Source organism: Podarcis gaigeae (genome assembly GCF_964106915.1).
Source record: "Podarcis gaigeae genome assembly, chromosome: 8".
Taxonomy (NCBI): Eukaryota; Metazoa; Chordata; class Lepidosauria; order Squamata; family Lacertidae; genus Podarcis; species Podarcis gaigeae.
This window is the reverse complement of record NC_139684.1, coordinates 75,694,592-75,711,250: the sequence shown is the minus strand read 5'-3', so window position 1 is coordinate 75,711,250 and position 16,659 is coordinate 75,694,592. Positions and strand designations below refer to the sequence as shown.

At 47.1% G+C, this 16,659-nt stretch overlaps 2 protein-coding genes across 8 annotated transcripts in view; both read left to right on the top strand.

Moving 5' to 3' along the window:
- The window catches only part of LOC310851730 (phospholipase A2 inhibitor 25 kDa subunit-like), a 1,159,037-nt gene that overhangs the window by 878,728 nt on the left and 263,650 nt on the right, over positions 1 to 16,659 (top strand). The gene's annotated exons all lie outside the window — the stretch shown is intronic.
- LOC310851672 (phospholipase A2 inhibitor and Ly6/PLAUR domain-containing protein-like) lies at positions 6,708 to 14,320 on the top strand. 7 transcript variants are annotated; one of them, XM_083754299.1, is made up of 7 exons: positions 6,733 to 6,821; positions 7,705 to 7,820; positions 8,446 to 8,582; positions 8,908 to 9,021; positions 10,294 to 10,452; positions 12,390 to 12,530; positions 14,025 to 14,320. In XM_083754299.1, exons 3-7 carry the CDS (start codon positions 8,525 to 8,527, stop codon positions 14,261 to 14,263), a joined length of 711 nt encoding a protein of 236 aa, XP_083610425.1. In that variant the 5' UTR covers positions 6,733 to 6,821; positions 7,705 to 7,820; positions 8,446 to 8,524; the 3' UTR covers positions 14,264 to 14,320. The 7 variants fall into 7 exon arrangements, with proteins under 7 accessions (XP_083610426.1, XP_083610427.1, XP_083610421.1 ...); XM_083754295.1 differs by lacking the exon at positions 7,705 to 7,820 and having other exon boundaries at positions 6,712 to 6,821; XM_083754296.1 differs by lacking the exon at positions 7,705 to 7,820 and having other exon boundaries at positions 6,713 to 6,821; positions 8,451 to 8,582.

Here is a 16,659-nt window from a genome sequence, read left to right as displayed (position 1 = left end):
GCTCCTAGATCAGGTATACCCATCCCTTCCCTTATTTTCCTTTCTCTTAGCCTGAGTCCGTGGAAAGTTGCTGTGATCACTCTCCAGGTTTTCTTTACTCCGTAGAATGAAGGGTGTGTGTGTGCTTAACAAGTATTTGCTGCCTGCATATCTGTTACCTTGCCATGAAAAGCAAGGTATATACCCTGCCTCTTCCTTGTAGTAAGCCATTTTCTTCCTACTTTCTGGTGTGGCATAGCCTTTATTGGGCCTAAGAGTTGAAGGTGTACTCACATTTTAAATGGATGCACAGTCTGACTGAGTGCGCACGTGTGGTCAACAGACAGGCCGTAAGTTCAAATGTACACGCCTTGGAAGCTTCCCCATTCCATGGCCAGAAGCCAATCGCCCTGACAGCTGAATCTTGCTTTGGATAGCTGGCTAGCTGAAAGTGCTGGCTTAACAGACACTGATGCTTTGTTTGGTGTAAGGAACATGGGAAGACACTTTCAGGGCCGGCCCTACTATTAGGCGTAATGAGACCCTGCCTCAAGTGGTGAATGTTGCTGGGGCAGCAAGTGATAGAAAGGTGTTGAAGATAAAACTGAGCTTGCTACATGGCCTTCTTTGCCCCGCCCCCAAGCTAGGTTGCCCACCCTCAGGGAATGGCATTGTCCCATTGAGCTGGTCCTATCTGCCTTATACCAAGCCAGATCATTGGGCGCATCTAGCTCACTGTTGTTTTCCACTCTGCTAAGCAATAGCTTTCAGGTGAGGATCTTTCCCAGCCCAATTAGGGGCTGGGAAACATTTTAAGCCCAAGGGCCACATTCCCTTACAGACAGTCTTTTGGGGGCCATGTGTTGGTGGTGGGCAGGGCCAGAGGGAAAAGTGGGCAGAGCAATTGAACTTTACCTGTGCCCAGTTGGCTTGTTTCACATGCACTCCCATGCCTCTCTCTATCCTCCACGCTGGGAAGCAAGAGACTTTAGCAGAGTTTGAGACTGCATTTGAGCCAGGCAAAAACGATCAAGAGGTGTGTGCAAAGCAGAACCAGACCAGGGGATGTCATTCTGGGTCTAGAGAGAGTTCCAAGGGCCATATGGCAAGGGCTGGTGGTCTGCATCTGCTTGCTGGGTCTGAGGCCCTTCATCTCTGGTGTATGTGATAGTAGTAGACTGGAGCATAGCTGTCAACTTACAGATTTGAAAATAAGGGACCAGCAGCCTTGAAAATAAGGGACCAGCAGCCAAAATATGAGACCTGCAGCCTCACCTGTTCCAGGCACTCCAGTCTTCCTGTCCTCCTGCAGTCTGGTCAAACTCATGCTGGTAGCTTCGAGAACACTGTCCAACCAACTTTGTAACCAGAGGTTCAACTGAATAGAATCTGAATCACATGCACCACAAGGCCTATGCAGCCTCAACTTAAGATGGCTCCCCCGCCTGGCTTTGCACTGCAAAGTTTGCAGCAGCACGTGCAACAAAATGGCGTCCAGCATTCAAAAAACCCCTCAGCTTGCATTAACTAGCCACACACAAGGCATGCAAGCTCCACCCCCCAGTCGTTCTTAGACTTCTTATTGGGTGAGCAACACAGCCAAGCAACACAGTTGGAGCCTCCCTCCTCCCTGGCCGGCAGGGAAGGAGGGAGAGGAGCTGCTTCCTTTGAAATTTAAGGGACATCATTTAAGGGACATTTAAGGGACATCCATCAATAAGGGACAGCAGCGGGACATGGCGCTGGAATAAGGGACTGTCCCTTCAAATATGGGACACTTGACAGCTATGGACTGGAGTCATAGATTGCCTGGAGGCAGAGCAGTGGGAGGCAACTGTTATGTACTGAAGTTCTCACCCTGGGCCAGCAGGGGGATACTGTAGATAGTTATGCAAATGAAGGATCGAAAAGTGATGTTCAGTGATTGGATAGTTTTGTATGCAAATGAAAGATCGAAAAGTGATGTTCAGTGATTGGATAGTTTTAGAAAATGGCAACAGTTGCATTGTTCTGGAGCTCTATATAAGCGGGCTGACTGAGCTCCTCCGCCTAGTTCTGTTCTGACACCTGAATAAAGAAGAGCTGTTTGAAGAATTGCTGTGTCGTCTGCTATGTTCGCCCACAACTTAACAGCAACAGCTAGGAAACCCCCAGGGGGAGAAGGCTCAGAGCCCAGGGAATGGTAGTGAGACAACGGTGCCTGGTCACAGGGAAAAGATGGAGCAGACTGGGAGGAAGTGTCAGAAGCTGAAAAGGCAACAGGATTTCGTGAGCAGGAAGAGACTCTGGCAGAGAGCGGTTCAGAATCAGAGGCAGGAGAGGAGGGGGGGCAGGAGACAGAGATGAGGCAGGCTGCTAAAGAATCCAGGGAGTCTCCCCCTCCTGCTGCGACCATCTCTCCCCCCTAGTGTTCCAGCACATGAAAAGGAATGAAGAGAGTGGAGCAAAGAGAGACAAGACACAAGAGCTTCAGGTTGCTAGAACCAGGGGAGGAGTTTTAGAAAGCTGTGAAAGTTTAAGGACCTTCAGTCCCCGCAAGACCTACTGGGCAGAGTTGCTGCCATCACTAGGCCTGAGTTGTTTTTTTGAATAAAGAGTTAACTTCACTGACACTGGTGTGTTGAGAGCCAGTGTGGTGTAGTGGCTAAGAGCGGTAGTCTTGGAATCTGGTGAACTGGGTTCACGTCTTCGCTCCTCCACATGCAGCTGCTGGGTGACCTTGGGCTAGTCACACTTCTCTGAGGTCTCTCAGCCCCACTCACCTCACAGAGTGTTTGTTGTGGGGGAGGAAGGGAAAGGAGAATGTTAGCGGCTTTGAAACTCCTTAAAGGGAGTGAAAGGCGGGATATCAAATCCAAACTCTTCTTCTTCTTCTTCTTTATTGCTTACCAACTCTTGACTCTGCCTCCTGACAACTAGATGGGCAAATAGTCTGACCAAGCTTATAAATCTCACACCCTTCATTCCTAGCCAGTGGTCTGCTAGTGGGCCATTTGGCTGTAATTTTTTTTTTTTTGGGGGGGGGGGAGAATGTATCATCCATCCAATTGACAAACTGGCCTTGCTTGTGATCTATTGCTGATCATGTATCATGATGACTTTTCCTTTTCAAATAATGCGGTGTGTAGGTAGGAATTAGGAAATCCCCAGTTCTTAAAAAGGGCGTGCACACTTCTTGTTGCCTGTGAATTCTGGTTATCCCCGGTTAGCTGTGTTCTCCTAATTTTTACAGCTTGTCCTTCTGTCAGAATGGTGCTCTTTATGAGAGGTGAGAGTGTTTGCCGTGAACAAATGTTTGCAGAAAGCTGCCAAATGAGTCCAAAGTCTCCTTTGCTATTTTGGTCTTCTTCCAGCTATCCTATGACCATTATGCTGCCATTAGAGTGCATGTGCCTTTGCTTTCAAGAACAATGGGGCAAGAGATGCCAAAAGTCCTGGTCTTCCCACCCCATCTTTCCTTATTAAGAGATAGGATTTGGAAGGTGGGAGACAGAGCGTGGGAACTGCAGATTCACACCCTGAGCTGACCTGTGAAGTCTGATCATCCCATTGAAAACCTGGAAATAAGGAGTGAGAAAGATGGCTAAGTCTGCAATCTAACATCCCTTTCTCAGGGGGCAAGTCCCATGGAACTGAATGGGATTTACCTCTAACTCAGAGGTGGGGGACCTTTGGCCCTCCAAATGTTGCTGGACTACAATTCCCATCATCCTTGGCCATGCTGACTGGGGCTGATGGGAGCCAACAACTGCAGACACTCCAAATGTCCCTATTTTCCAGGGACAGTCCTGGATTTCCAACCCAAAAATAGCTACAGTCAGGAAGCAGCCTCAATGGCCAGAGCATCAGCTCTCTGCAAAGTTAAAATGATTCAGGATGCTTCTATGTTTGGAGGACTGCGGCAGAGTGGATTCGGAGTTAGGGAACACGCCCCACCTCTTTGCAGCCAGAGCAGAATGCTTCTCTGCCCCATGTCTGTAGGTAAATGGGTGTTCATCCTCTTACACATACACCCCCAGATAAAATCCTGCCACTCTTCCTTGTTTTCAATGCCTTGTATTAGTGTGTGTGTTGGTGTGTGTGTTTTAAAGTGTATGTAATGTATATATAACCTGCTTGTAAAAACAAGACGTGTTAGTCATAAACTAAATGGGAAAGTCAGGTGTTTTTCAAGCACGCAATGGGTCGCAAGGTTATGCTTGCTGCTGTAAATTACTTCTCCAGCTGACCGCAGTGACTTTCCCCTGAAGACGCGAGGGAAGTACAGTGATACCTTGGGTACAGACTCTTCAGGTTACAGACTCCACTAACTCAGAAATAGTACCTCGGGTTAAGAACTTTGCTTCAGGATGAGAACAGAAATCGCGTGGCGGCGGGAGGAAACCCCATTAGCTAAAGTGTTACCTTAGGTTAAGAACAGTTTCAGGTTAAGAATTCCTCCAGAAGGAATTAAGTTCTTAACCCAAGGTGACGCTGTAATCCAGAATGTGGTAGCTAGACTGGCGACTGGGAGTGGTCTCCGAGACCACATAACACCGGTCCTGAAAGACCTACAGTGGCTCCCAGTACGTTTCCAAGCACAATTCAAAGTGTTGGTGCTGACCTTGAAAGCCCTAAATGGCCTCAGCCAGGTATACCTGAAGGAGCGTCTCCACCCCCATCGTTCAGCCCAGACACTGAGGTCCAGCTCCGAGAGACTTCTGGCGGTTCCCTCCCTGCGAGAAGTGAGGTTACAGGGAACCAGGCAGAGGGCCTTCTCTGTAGCGGCGCCCGCCCTGTGGAATGCCCTCCGACCAGATGTCAAGGAAATAAACAACTATCTGACTTTTAGAAGACATCTAAAGGCAGCCCTGTTTAGGGAAGTTTTTAATGTATGCTGTTTTATCATATTTTTAATATTTTGTTGGAAGCCGCCCAGAGTGGCTGGGGAAACCCAGACAGATAGGCAGGGTATAAATAATAATTTATTATTACTATTGTTGTTGTTATTATTTAAGATAGATGCAGAGCATAGAAATAGCATCTTCCACGATTGCTTCTAGGCTCTGCAATGTTCTTTCTCTCATCCATCAGTCGCTTCAGGTGTTTTGGGCCACATTCACACACTGTGATACCACTTTAAACAGGTGTGGCAGAGAGATTTCAGGAGACTCCTATTCCCCCTCACAGGGATATAACTAGCAGGGTTTCCTGTTAAGGGATACTGATGGTTAAACCATTCTGAGAATTGGGCCTCTAGGAGGCGAATGAGGGGGCCTCCTAGCAACTCAGCATCCTTATCAAACCACAGCTCCCATAATTATTTGGGGGAAGAGCCATGACTGCTTAAGTGGTGTCATAGCTCTTTAAATGCATGGTGTGAATGGGGCCTTGGAAACACATTGGGTTGTAGTCAACTAACCTTTGCTCAAAGTAGAGTCACTGAAATATAAGTACCAATGTTAGCCAGGCCTACTCATAGCAATGGGTCTAAACCCGTAGTTCCCAACGTGGGGCAATTTGATTTTTAAGGGGGGGCAATTCGAGAATGTTTAGACCATGTTAATGGCCTTTCAGGCTTCCTCCACAACAATAGTTCACTTTTTGAATAAGAAGAATTATATATCAGGGGGCGGGGGGGGGGGCATCAGGATTTTAGAGATGCTAAGGTGGGGCATGGGTGAAAAAAGGTTGGGAACCACTGGTCAAAACTGAGCAGGACATGTGCAGTACATCTCCTGCCCCCCCGGCTTTCCCATAATATTGAATCTTGTTATTATATAGATGTGTGTGTGAGAGAGTCTGTGCATCCCTAATAATATGCAATTGGGAGAGAAAGAGAGAGAAAATCACCCTCACCCCCACAACAGGTCTTCCATACTTGACCACTAGTTCTCCCTTGTATATTAAGGGTTGTGAACACTCAGTTTCTCTACTAGAAATTGGCAGGTGGAGAAAAGTGCTTTACCCTCCTTCAGCCTGCTATATTTCACCCTCCCCTGCTACTCCCCTCCTTCAGGACTTCCAGACTTCCACTTCCATTGCAAAGCAAACTGAAGGACAGTCAGAAACAGTCTCCCTCTGGAGGTTGTGGATTCTCCTTCTTGGAGGTTTTCAAGCAGAGGTTGGATGGACATCTGGCATGGACGCTTTAGTCAATATTCCAGCATAGGAGGGGGTTGGACCAGATGAACCTCAGGGCCCCCTTCTATAATTCTATGATTCTATAACCCTTGCCAGAAAAAAACCCCAAGCCTGTGGGTACAGCCTGCCCACTCCCTTTTTCCTAGACAGGAAAGCTGAAACCATAAACCTTTGTCCCACTGGGAGCTCCCATCTTTGTCCACAGGCAGAGAATCTGTCTCCCTGATGAGGATGAGTTTTCCTTGACTTGCTTCCAGAACCTTTTGTCATTCTTAGCTACTTCTATTCCACGTGAGAGGCCTGGCCTTCTCTACTCCAAATATTATCCATATCCGACCATTAATTATTTCTAACGTTCTCTAGTGGTTATGAATGCCCGTGCACCTCCCCAAACTCTGTTAACCCCAGATCTGTAACAATATATATCAATAATTGCATATCTGAAACCTGTTTTGAATCTGGTATGGATCCAAATAGCAGTTTTAAAAAATGTGCTACTGTAAATTGAAAGAGGAAACCGCCCCCAACAGGTATTGAAGAGGCAAGAGAAGAGGAGCCTGTGTTATGTGTTGCATTCAGATGTTGCCGTTTTAAGCCAATCAGAGACATGCATTTTGGTATAGCTTTCCTTGTAGGCCTTGCCAGCCTGGTGGTAGGAGCTTGTGAATTCCCAGAGGCCTAGTTTCTAGAGAGAGACAGAAGGTCCTTTGGTAGTCAATGTGAGTCTTTGTATTCTTTTTATCAATCTCATTTATATATTTGCGGAAGGATTTTTTTCCAAGTTCCCTTCTCCGGCCTCTGTTAATATGGTGGGGGTGACTTTTCCAATTAGCTGCTGCCTCCTAATCTCTCCCACGCAACACAATTTCTGTATAATTTTAAATCTGCTGGTGTATTGCAACACAGGGAAGCGCTGGCTTCGTTGGCAGTCTGCAAACCAATTAAAAACCCTTAGAGGGAAAAACAAATCCCAACACCCCAGACATATGAAGCACAACCCAAGAATCCTGGGAGCTGTAGTTTCTTAAAGGGTGCTAGGAATCGCAGCTCTGGGAGGAGTAAACTGCAGTTTCCAGGTTTTTTTTTTGGGGGGGGTGGTGGTAGGATGTGCTTTAATGTATGGTGATTAGACAAATTCATGGAGCCTAGAGCTGCCAACAGCTGCTCACCACAATGGCTGTGTTTTACCCCCAGTCTTGGAGGCAGTATGAATGAGTACCAGTTGCTGTGAATGACAAAAGCGGTGGGCTGCTGTTGTGCTCAGTTTCTGTTTGTGGGCTTCCCATAGAGATCTGGTTGGCCATTGTGAGGAAGAGGTTGTTGGGTTAGATGCAGTGCTAAAAACTCAGGTGTATAACCTAGGCGCCAAACGGCCCCTTAAACCTGGCACCTGGGCATCTTCAGTTGATCACAAAGGGACCAATAGCTAGCTGCAAAATGCATTTCAAATGCTGATTAGATGGTTTTGGGGGGCCTAATCCAGCAGCCAGGCTCATCTTATGGGTCTAATGCCAGTCAGGTTATCAGTTTGCTTCTGTTTTGTTACTGTGTTCTCATTTTGCCTTTCTGCGTTGTGAACCGCCCTGTGATCTTTGGATGAAGGGCAGGAAACAAATTTAACAATAAGTAAATAAATATTCACGCTGCCAAGAAATTATGACGAATCAAGAGTTTCGGGAGGGTGGAGGCATCTCACCCTCCTTTGTATCAAACTACAGGTGAGTGATTATTACTCAAGAACAAGTGATGTGTTTGACTACAGCTGCCTTCATCCCTGTTGGCTGGGGCTGATGGAAGTCAGAAACGAAAGCTGCTCTCCTGCTCTTCTTCCCCGATTCCTTCTTTGTTGTTGGGGTGGGGGCTTCTCACAAGCATTTCTGGGAAACACGCACAAGGAAAACCACTTACTCTTGAAGCCCTACTTCTTGGAGGGGGGGCAAGCGACAAAGTCGGGCCTGAATTGTGATTGATTGGGACGGGGTTAAGGAAATGGGTGGTTTCAGCCATGCTGAAGCAGAACCTCAGAACAGCCCAGGTGGATCAGGCTAAACACTTCTCACAGTGACCAGCCAGATGCCCATGGGAAGTCGCCAATCAGGGCCTGAGTGCAACAGCCCTCTCATGACTTGTGATTCCCAGCAGCTAGCTGACCATGTATGCCAGAGGCAGCCAAAATGGCACCCTCCATATTTTTGCCATACCCTCATTCCCACCAGCCCCGGTCAACATGGCCAATGTCCAGGAATGATGCAAGTTGTATTCCGACAATATCCAGAGGGCGCTACGTTGGCTAACCTTGATGTTATACACACACATATATAATATCTAAGTTTACCTTTGCAGTACAGGTGTTAAACCTTGCAGTTTTTGAGACCTCTCAGTTTCTCTGCGCCGGACTTGCCCATTCTTTCTCTAAGGAACGATGAAAATAATCCTTTTCCACTGCCTTACTTGTTGCATTCTTCTGCTGCCTGTTAATGGTGAGTGGTCTTCATTAAACCTTATTTACATGGGCAGATCCAGGCTTCAGGATGGGGAGCTTCTTGGGCAAAAAGACCATAAAGGGGCCCCAGCTGTACCCCTCTTTTTGCTATCAGGCTTTCCTCTGCAGTTGACTTGTCTCAGCTACAGAGGCATAATGTGCATATGGGTCTCTGTTTCCACTCCCCCTTCTGCCACCAAAGTGGGTCCTCCTGACTTCCATGGACCCAGGGCCACCGCCCAGCTGACCCACGACAAAGCCCCCAGGTTGGAGCCCTACAGTTCCTTCTGTAGCAATCATCTGCCCTTTCTTTCTGCTTCCAGAAGCTAGGAATTTATCGTGTGCAAAGTGCGACCTTGGAGAAGCCACATGCAAGATGATTCATTGCCCGCATAAAGAGCTAGTGTGTGTTACCCTATCTACATTCAACACGTTAGGTGGGTGCAATTGTTGGCTCGTGCCGTAGGCTTCTGGTCCTTCTCCACTAGGGAGGAATGAGTTCAAATCCCTGCTCAGCCACAGCGTTGGTTGGGTGACTTCAAGCCGTAAGAAGAGCCTGCTGGATCAGGCCAATGGCCCATCGAGTCCAGATTCCTATGGGAAACCAGAAAAAAGCACAAGAGCACTCTCCCGCTCCTTTGGTTTCCTGCAACTGGTATTCAGAAGCATTGCACCCTACTAGGAAAGCTAATCGACACGAGCACGGGGACAAGCGAAGGAGGGCCCCTTCACCCTGGTGTGACTCCCCTGTATCACATATACAACACAACAAGGCAATGACCTGTGCCCCACAACAGCATATGCATCAATATGACCCAACATCCCCCCTGCCCAGCACACATACATACAAAGAAACCACACACTGCAACCAACCAGACACAACCATCCAAGCTCTGAACCCCATTATCTCTTGCAATGATAATAAAAATGAACAAATTTATAAATAAAGGATCTACCCGTGTGATACTGACACAAAAACCCTGCACAGACACTGTGCAATAGAACGAAAGATCATTATTATCCCCCCATCTCTCTCTCTCCCTCTCCCCACTCCCCTCTCTTTTCCTCCAACGGCACAGTGTCTGTGGCAATAGTGTCTGATGCCAAAAAGACTCTCTGAATGGCAAGTGGAGGTGCTATATGTGTTTGTTTATTGGTTTTGTGTCACAAAAAAATTCTTCAGTAAAAAACAGTGAAAAGATGATGATGATGAAGAAGCGTTGCTGCCTCCGATTGTGCAGTCAGAGCATAGCCATTATGGCTAGTGGCCATGAATTTGCCTAATCCTCTTTTAAAACCACCCCATTTGGTGGCCATCATTGCCTTCTGCGGGAGCGAGTTCCATAGTTTTAACCACGTGCTGCGTGAAGGTGTACTTTCTTTTATCTGCCCTGAATCTTCCAAACAAATTTTTGAAGGAGAAGCCTTGCAGCAGCTGCTGACTCTGATGGGTATGTTCTACCTCCTCTGTTGGAGGCGGCGTGCTCCTGAATTCTAGTTGCTGGAAACCTCAGGAAGGAAGAGTGCTCTTATGCTCAGAGCCTGCTTTCAGGCTTCCCATAGGTTTTGCCCCGTGAGAGCAGGATGCTGGGCTACACGTGCCATTGGTCCGATCAGAGAAGGCTGTCCTTGCTGATAGGCTTTTGATCCAATCAACACAACATTTCTCCCATGCTCAGGAGGAATAGTCACATCCTCTTTTTCTCCAGGCGGAGGTGTCAGCCCCACTGGGATGTACAAAAGCTGCATCAACCGCAGTGCCTGCAAACCAGGAGCCTTCACGCTGAGCACATCCACGGAGAGGCAAATCCGGAGCAACATAGCCTGTTGTGGAACTGTTGGATGCAACGAAGAACTGGTTCTAAGTAGTGAGTATTGATTGAGCTTGCAGAGTGTTTCAAAGCAGTGTGTGTGTGTATGTGTGCCTTTGGTAGCTTCCCTCTTGAGGACAGTGGTGGGCCATGAGGTTCGAGTTGGCAGGTTCATAAAGCAACCCTAATGAGGATGCAAATCTTCAATGAGTGACCTTGAACCAGTGACCTAAGGGAGTTCTCAGAAAACGCCCCCCCCCATGTGCCACCATCCAGATCTGGACAAAGAAGGGAATTTATTATATTATAAATGCAAGGAAATATTATTATTTAAATGCAAAAATTATCTGTGAATTTAATTTTAATATATTTCCAAAGATTATATAAATATATCTAAATAGTTGCACAATGAAAGATGCACAGTTTCCTGTTTGTACTCAATATGCCATTTATCAGGCTTCCTCAACCTCGGCCCTTCAGATGTTTTTGGCCTACAACTCCCATGATCCCTAGGTAGTAGGACAAGTGGTCAGGGATGATGGGAATTGTAGTCTCAAAACATCTGGAAGGCCGAGGTTGAGGAAGCCTGCCATTGATGAAGCTACAATGCGTTCTGTTCTCCTAGTTAAACTTCCTGATCTGCACTCCCAAATAATACCTTATTTTATTATACTTCTCCTATCAATAAATATGGGTTTGTTGACTCCTGCCCTTTATTATTCCAATACAAGGCAAACCACACATCACAGGAAAGAAAGGAGTCATGTACCACCTTCCAGCCTTTTTTTGGATTTCAGGGCTGTGTAACAACAAAAATTAATGCCGCAATTCAAGAACCACAGCAGCACCCCACTAAAATCAATCAGCGAACAGACCCCTTGAAAGTAGGCTAGGATTTGCAACTGGTTAAAATGCCCGGCTAAATAAAAAAACTGTATCTGCCTGATGCTAAAAAGATAGCAAGGAAGGTGGCATGCAAATCTTGTTGGGGTGGGTGTTCTGCAACTGGTGCCTCTGCTGAGAAGACCATCTCCCATGCCACTGAAGAGCATTTGTCTGGTGAAGGAGGCTTTTGAAGAAGGGTCTCAGCAGAAGACCTCAGTGCATGGAAAGGTCCTTAGTTCAGTGGTAGAGCACTTTCCTTGCAGAAGGTCCCTGGTTCAACTCCTGGCATCTCCAGAAAGGACTTGGGAATGTCCCCTGCCCGGAATTAGACTGTGCGATATCTGGTCTTCAACATCACGATATATCACCAGCTAAACATAGCAACATACCAATATATCCTGACGTCTAAAATAAAGATGGGGCTATGTAGAGGCATTACCTGGCTTCTCTGTATTCCCCACATTGAGATTTTTGCATAACGCACACAAATCATGATTCGTGATACATCATGAAACCAATACTGTATCAGAATGCGGACTTCAAACCAGTTTGGTCTATCATCCAGCCCAAGCTGGAACCCTGGAGCACCTCTGGCAGTCAGTGCAATCAGTGCTAAGCTAGATGGTGCAATGGTCTGACTCTGTGAGGAAGCTTCCTATATCTGCAGACACTACTGGTCTGTTGCAGTTTGAGCCCCCGTTTCATGCCCCCTGGCAGTGTGTCCTTCTCAGGCATCTCCAGGCACCAGAGAGCTTCTGCCAATCAGTAGACAATCCTGAACAAGATAGACTAGTGGATCTGGCTCATTCTTGGGGGCAATCTGGCCTATGGAGTGTCATGTGTTGATGGTGATTTGTTCTCATCGTTCTCAACCCCAGAGTCAATCAAGACTGGACCTAATGGTCAGGGGTCCCTTTACCTTATTATTATTATTATTATTATTATTATTATTATTATTATTAGGCTCGTAAAGCTGAAATTGCACAAGTTAAATGTGCATACGTTTGGGGCTTACCGTGTTTGCTTAGCTCCATGGGCTGAGTCCATTTCATCAGAGCTACCTCTCGCTGCCCTCGCTCACGTGAGATCTTCCTCTGATTGTTTTCCAGTGACTCCTGCGAGTTCTACCAAAAACGGGTTGACTTGCCCAGGGTGTGAGAGTTTTAACCGGGGCCCTTGCCAGGCCCACGAGCGCGTCGAATGCACCGGAATCGAAGAAAAGTGCATTTCCCTTGTTGGGCTATACGCTGGTATTTCTTCTCTCTCTCTCTCTCTCTCTCTCTCTCTCTCTCTCTCTCTCTCACACACACACACACACACACACACACACACCCTGCTGTTACTGGGACCTTTCCAAGGAGCTTTGTTGAAAGCCCTTAAAGATGGCTTCTGCCTTACCCTTAATTTTCCCTTTTCCCACCTGGGTTGTGGGTGGAAAGTAGGATAAACCTGGGAAGTGGGTGATGGTGGGGGCAGGGAGGAATCTTTTATCCACAGCCCTAAGCTTGTAAAAAAGACAGCAGGACTCTGTGAGACTTAGGTCAAAGCCACACCCTGCATTTCAAGAACTCTTGTACCACTTTGACAGTCGCAATGAGTCCTAGCAACTGTACTTTGTTAAGAGTGCTGGGCACTGTAGCTCTATGGGGTCAATATGCTTCACAAACTACCGTCCCCAGGATTCTTTGAGGGAAGGTACAACTCTTAAAGTGGAATATGCATGTGTTAAAAGTAAAGTAAGGAGTGGATGTGACCTCACTACACACCCTCAAATTGACTTTATGATCTCTGGGCACACTTTTGACCACCACTCTGTGTGCATGTGTTTAAAAAAACAGTCACCCCATGTCCCTCTTTGCTTCCTACTACCAAACGGTAAAGCTGGGATGAAACTTCTCCAGAAAGAATGCCCAAATCAAAATTAAGGATGGGAGGCAAGTGTAGACAGGGAATAGGCTTCCCAAAACCTTGCCCAACCTAATACTTTTCACCACAGACAACGCTCCCAGAGGCTGGTGCATGCCATTTCCCCCACAGAAATCCCCTCAGAGTGACTATTATTCTTTTCTTTTAAGTTTTAGATCCCACCTTCCTTTTATTTTCACTCCTTTATTATTTTTGCTTCCTGTCCCATCTTCCTTTTCTTCCTATATACATATAAAAGTAAGGCTGTCGTCATGCTGTAATTTGCACGGCCGCTCATAGGCAGCATGATGACAGAATGACAGGCAGGAAGTGACGAAGGAAGCAACACAGGTGGTAGTGGCCCAGGTGAGCTGTTTAAAGGGGCTTCAGAGAGAAGTTGGACAAACTGCTGTCTTCCCATCGTTGCAGCCGCACAACCCCAGTAAGCGAGATTTTGGAGGGGAGGCAGGGGCAACATTTTCCCATTTCGCCTCAGGCAGTGAAATGAGAGGGGCCATCCCTGCTGAGGTGGTGACCCAGAAAGAGCTCCAGGTCCATGCCTGCTCTTTCTCCCACACTTGGCTTTCTAAGTCTATCTGCTTTCCAAACCTATTCACCTCTGGCTGCTGCCTTCTCCCTGATTTCTTGCCTCCTTTATAGTATGCTGTTGGGGGAACCTGTGAGCTGTGAGGCTCTGCAGACACCAGATTCAGCTGGGTCAAGCCCCTGCTGCAATTAGACTCCGACACAAACCATCCTATGCAGGGGAAAACAAGCTAGGTAAGAAAGGGGACCTGCTCTTCCTCTCATTTTGAGTCTTTGCTCCTTTCTCTATGCAGGTTTACCGGAACAAAACTTCTCTGTCAAAGGCTGTGCAACTGATTCAGCTTGTTCCTTGGATGTAAATGACCTTGTGCCCTATGCAGGAAATCTCTACATTGTGACTGAGTATGCAGTTTGCACAGATGGGGAAACTGAGAATTATGGCCCTTCTACAGCCATCCAGCTAACTGGGTCCCCCTTTGTAAATGTTATTGCTTTCTTGAGTTTCTCTGTGTTTGCATCCTCACCTGTGTAACAATCCTATGTGTTGAGGTATCGAGAATTATAATGTTACGGTTTTTCTTACTCATGATCAGTGTCTTCATCCTTTTCTTCAAGGAGGAATGCACTAATTTTCAGCACGAACTTCCATTCCTCCATATTTGTCTAAAATCTCTAAAACCTCACTGCTCCCTAGATAATACATTACCAGACAAGAAAGCAGCATATAGTTTGGGTTCAAATAGGCCACAGCTTTTATCAATTACAGATGTGAAATGTTTGGCATTGGGTGAAGCCATTTATTTTCCCCATAGCCCATCTGTTGAGAGTGCATCTAGGGGTACTCCTGAGAGGGTCCCCATTAGAGGAGTGCTATGGACCTAGCCGCCGCCTGGGCATCAGACAGAAGCAACTCCTGTCTGACCCTTTCTAATGGGATAGCCTTAACTAAGGTGGGGCAGGCAGAGTCTACAACCTCCCCTCCAGCCAAAACTAAGGTTTACCCAATGCCTAATGATTGATTTGAGTTAGGTGAAAGCCAGTTGGCCGGTGTCAATTTGCCAAGTGGAAAAATCCCTGTCTGGCCCTGAATACAGCGGCCCATGAGGTAAAGAGCAAGGTCATAGCTTGAAAGGAAAAACGTAGGATAAAGGGAGGCAGGGTGGGAGATATGATGAAAAAACAGGCAGTAGCAAACAGGAGGAAGAGGAGGACCAAGGGAACCCTGGGGTTAGCCATGGGACCCTGGCTGGGCTGTGGACTTAAGTCGGAACCCAGTGATGCCAACTGCAGATGCTGACCCTTCCAGGGGCTACAACCCTGCCATCATTCGCAAGAAAGCCAGGGAGGTGTGATATGGGAAGCACCAGTGGTTTTTATTGCCAAGCAGTAAACAAAGCACTTCTGGTTTACGAGTCGGACTATGGACCTAGAGGAAAGGTCTTAATTCATACCAGCTGAACAGCAGCAGCAAGGACCAGGGAGCCACTGCAGCTCAGCTCTCTGCGAATGGAGGAGGAGTTGACTGGAGATGAGTTGAGCCATCGATAAATTCAATGTCAAAGGAGAGAGATGATCCGACACAGGCCTTTGGTTCAGCCCTCTCTCAACTGTGCCAGTCCAAGACATCCCTGAAGCAAAGCCCCAAATGGAAGGTCCCCCACCTGTTGAGGGTGGAGTTGGGGAACTTCAGGCTCAGGGGATAAATGTGGCCCCTGAAGTCTCCTTCTCTGGCCCTCAGAACTCTCCCCAGGCCACGCCCACCCCTGGTACTTCTTTGCACCCGAAGAGCTTTTCCTAGGTGGGATGTGTCCTTGAGCTCTGACATCTCTTGCTCATCTAGGTGGAAAAAAAGGAAGGGGTGTGCCACTAGGGGGGAGGGAACCAGCCTCCACTACAAAGCTAAAAAATCCTCTCTCGGGCCCCACCCACACCTGGCATGTGGCCCGTGGCAGGTTGCCCAGGAAATAATACAGCCCTTGGGATAGAAAAGCATCTCCATCCCACACTGGGGCCAGCTTTAAAATCTTGCTATCCTTTTCATGCACCAAATCCTGCAATCTGCCCACTAAGGTGGGCAAATGTCCTGCTTTAAAGAATACAGTCCTCAAGTAGAAGGGCTCTCAGACAACAGGACTTTTCTCTAACCCTTCATTGGAGGTTTTAAAGCAGAGGTTGGACGGCTATCCTGGATCACAGAATCGCAGAATTGTCGAGCTGGAATGGGTCCAACCCCCCGCAAAGCAGGAATCTCAGCTAAAGCATCCATGACAGATGACCATCCAACCTGTGCTTAAAAATCTACAAGGAAGAAGAGTCCACAATCTCCCGAGGGGGACCATTCCACTGTCAAACAGTTCTTAGTGACATAAAGTTCTTCCTGATGTTTAATCGGAATCTCCTTTCTTGTAACTCGAAGCCATTGGTTTGAGTCCTACACTCTGGCGCAGGAGAAAACAAGCTTGCGCCATCTTCCATGAGATATCTGAAGATGTGAGATGTGTGTCAAATAATATGTAAGATGTGTGTCAAACGGACCTAAAGGTTTGCATCGTGCATCAAGTTTGCCATAAATTTTATTGTCAGAATCCACCATTCATTCCAGGAAGTCCTTGCACCCTAGGAATGCATTGCACAACACAATAAGACGGGCATCTCCACCCAGTTGCTTTACAGGTATTTATACTACACAATTACTGCATTTCATTGGAGCAACTGCCTCAGTTACGTTATTGCAGACGTTATCTATAAAATGCCCTCTCCGCATAAATTTGGGCACCAGAAGCACTCAAGCTCAGCCTTGTCCCTAGCCATACCTTTTGACATCATGGTGCCTCTCCTTGTTCTCTGCCTTCTTTCGCCACTCTTAGTTGCCTCTCAGGATCCACGTAAGTTATTTATCACATCCATTCTCCTACTATGCTGTTAGGG

Coding starts and splice junctions, on each gene's coding strand:
- LOC310851672 (XM_083754295.1), top strand. CDS start 8,525: ATGAAAATAATCCTTTTCCACTGCCTTACTTGTTGCATTCTTCTGCTG. Junction 9,022..10,293: donor ATCTACATTCAACACGTTAG/GTGGGTGCAATT, acceptor CTTTTTCTCCAG/GCGGAGGTGTCAGCCCCACT. Junction 12,531..14,024: donor CCTTGTTGGGCTATACGCTG/GTATTTCTTCTC, acceptor TTCTCTATGCAG/GTTTACCGGAACAAAACTTC.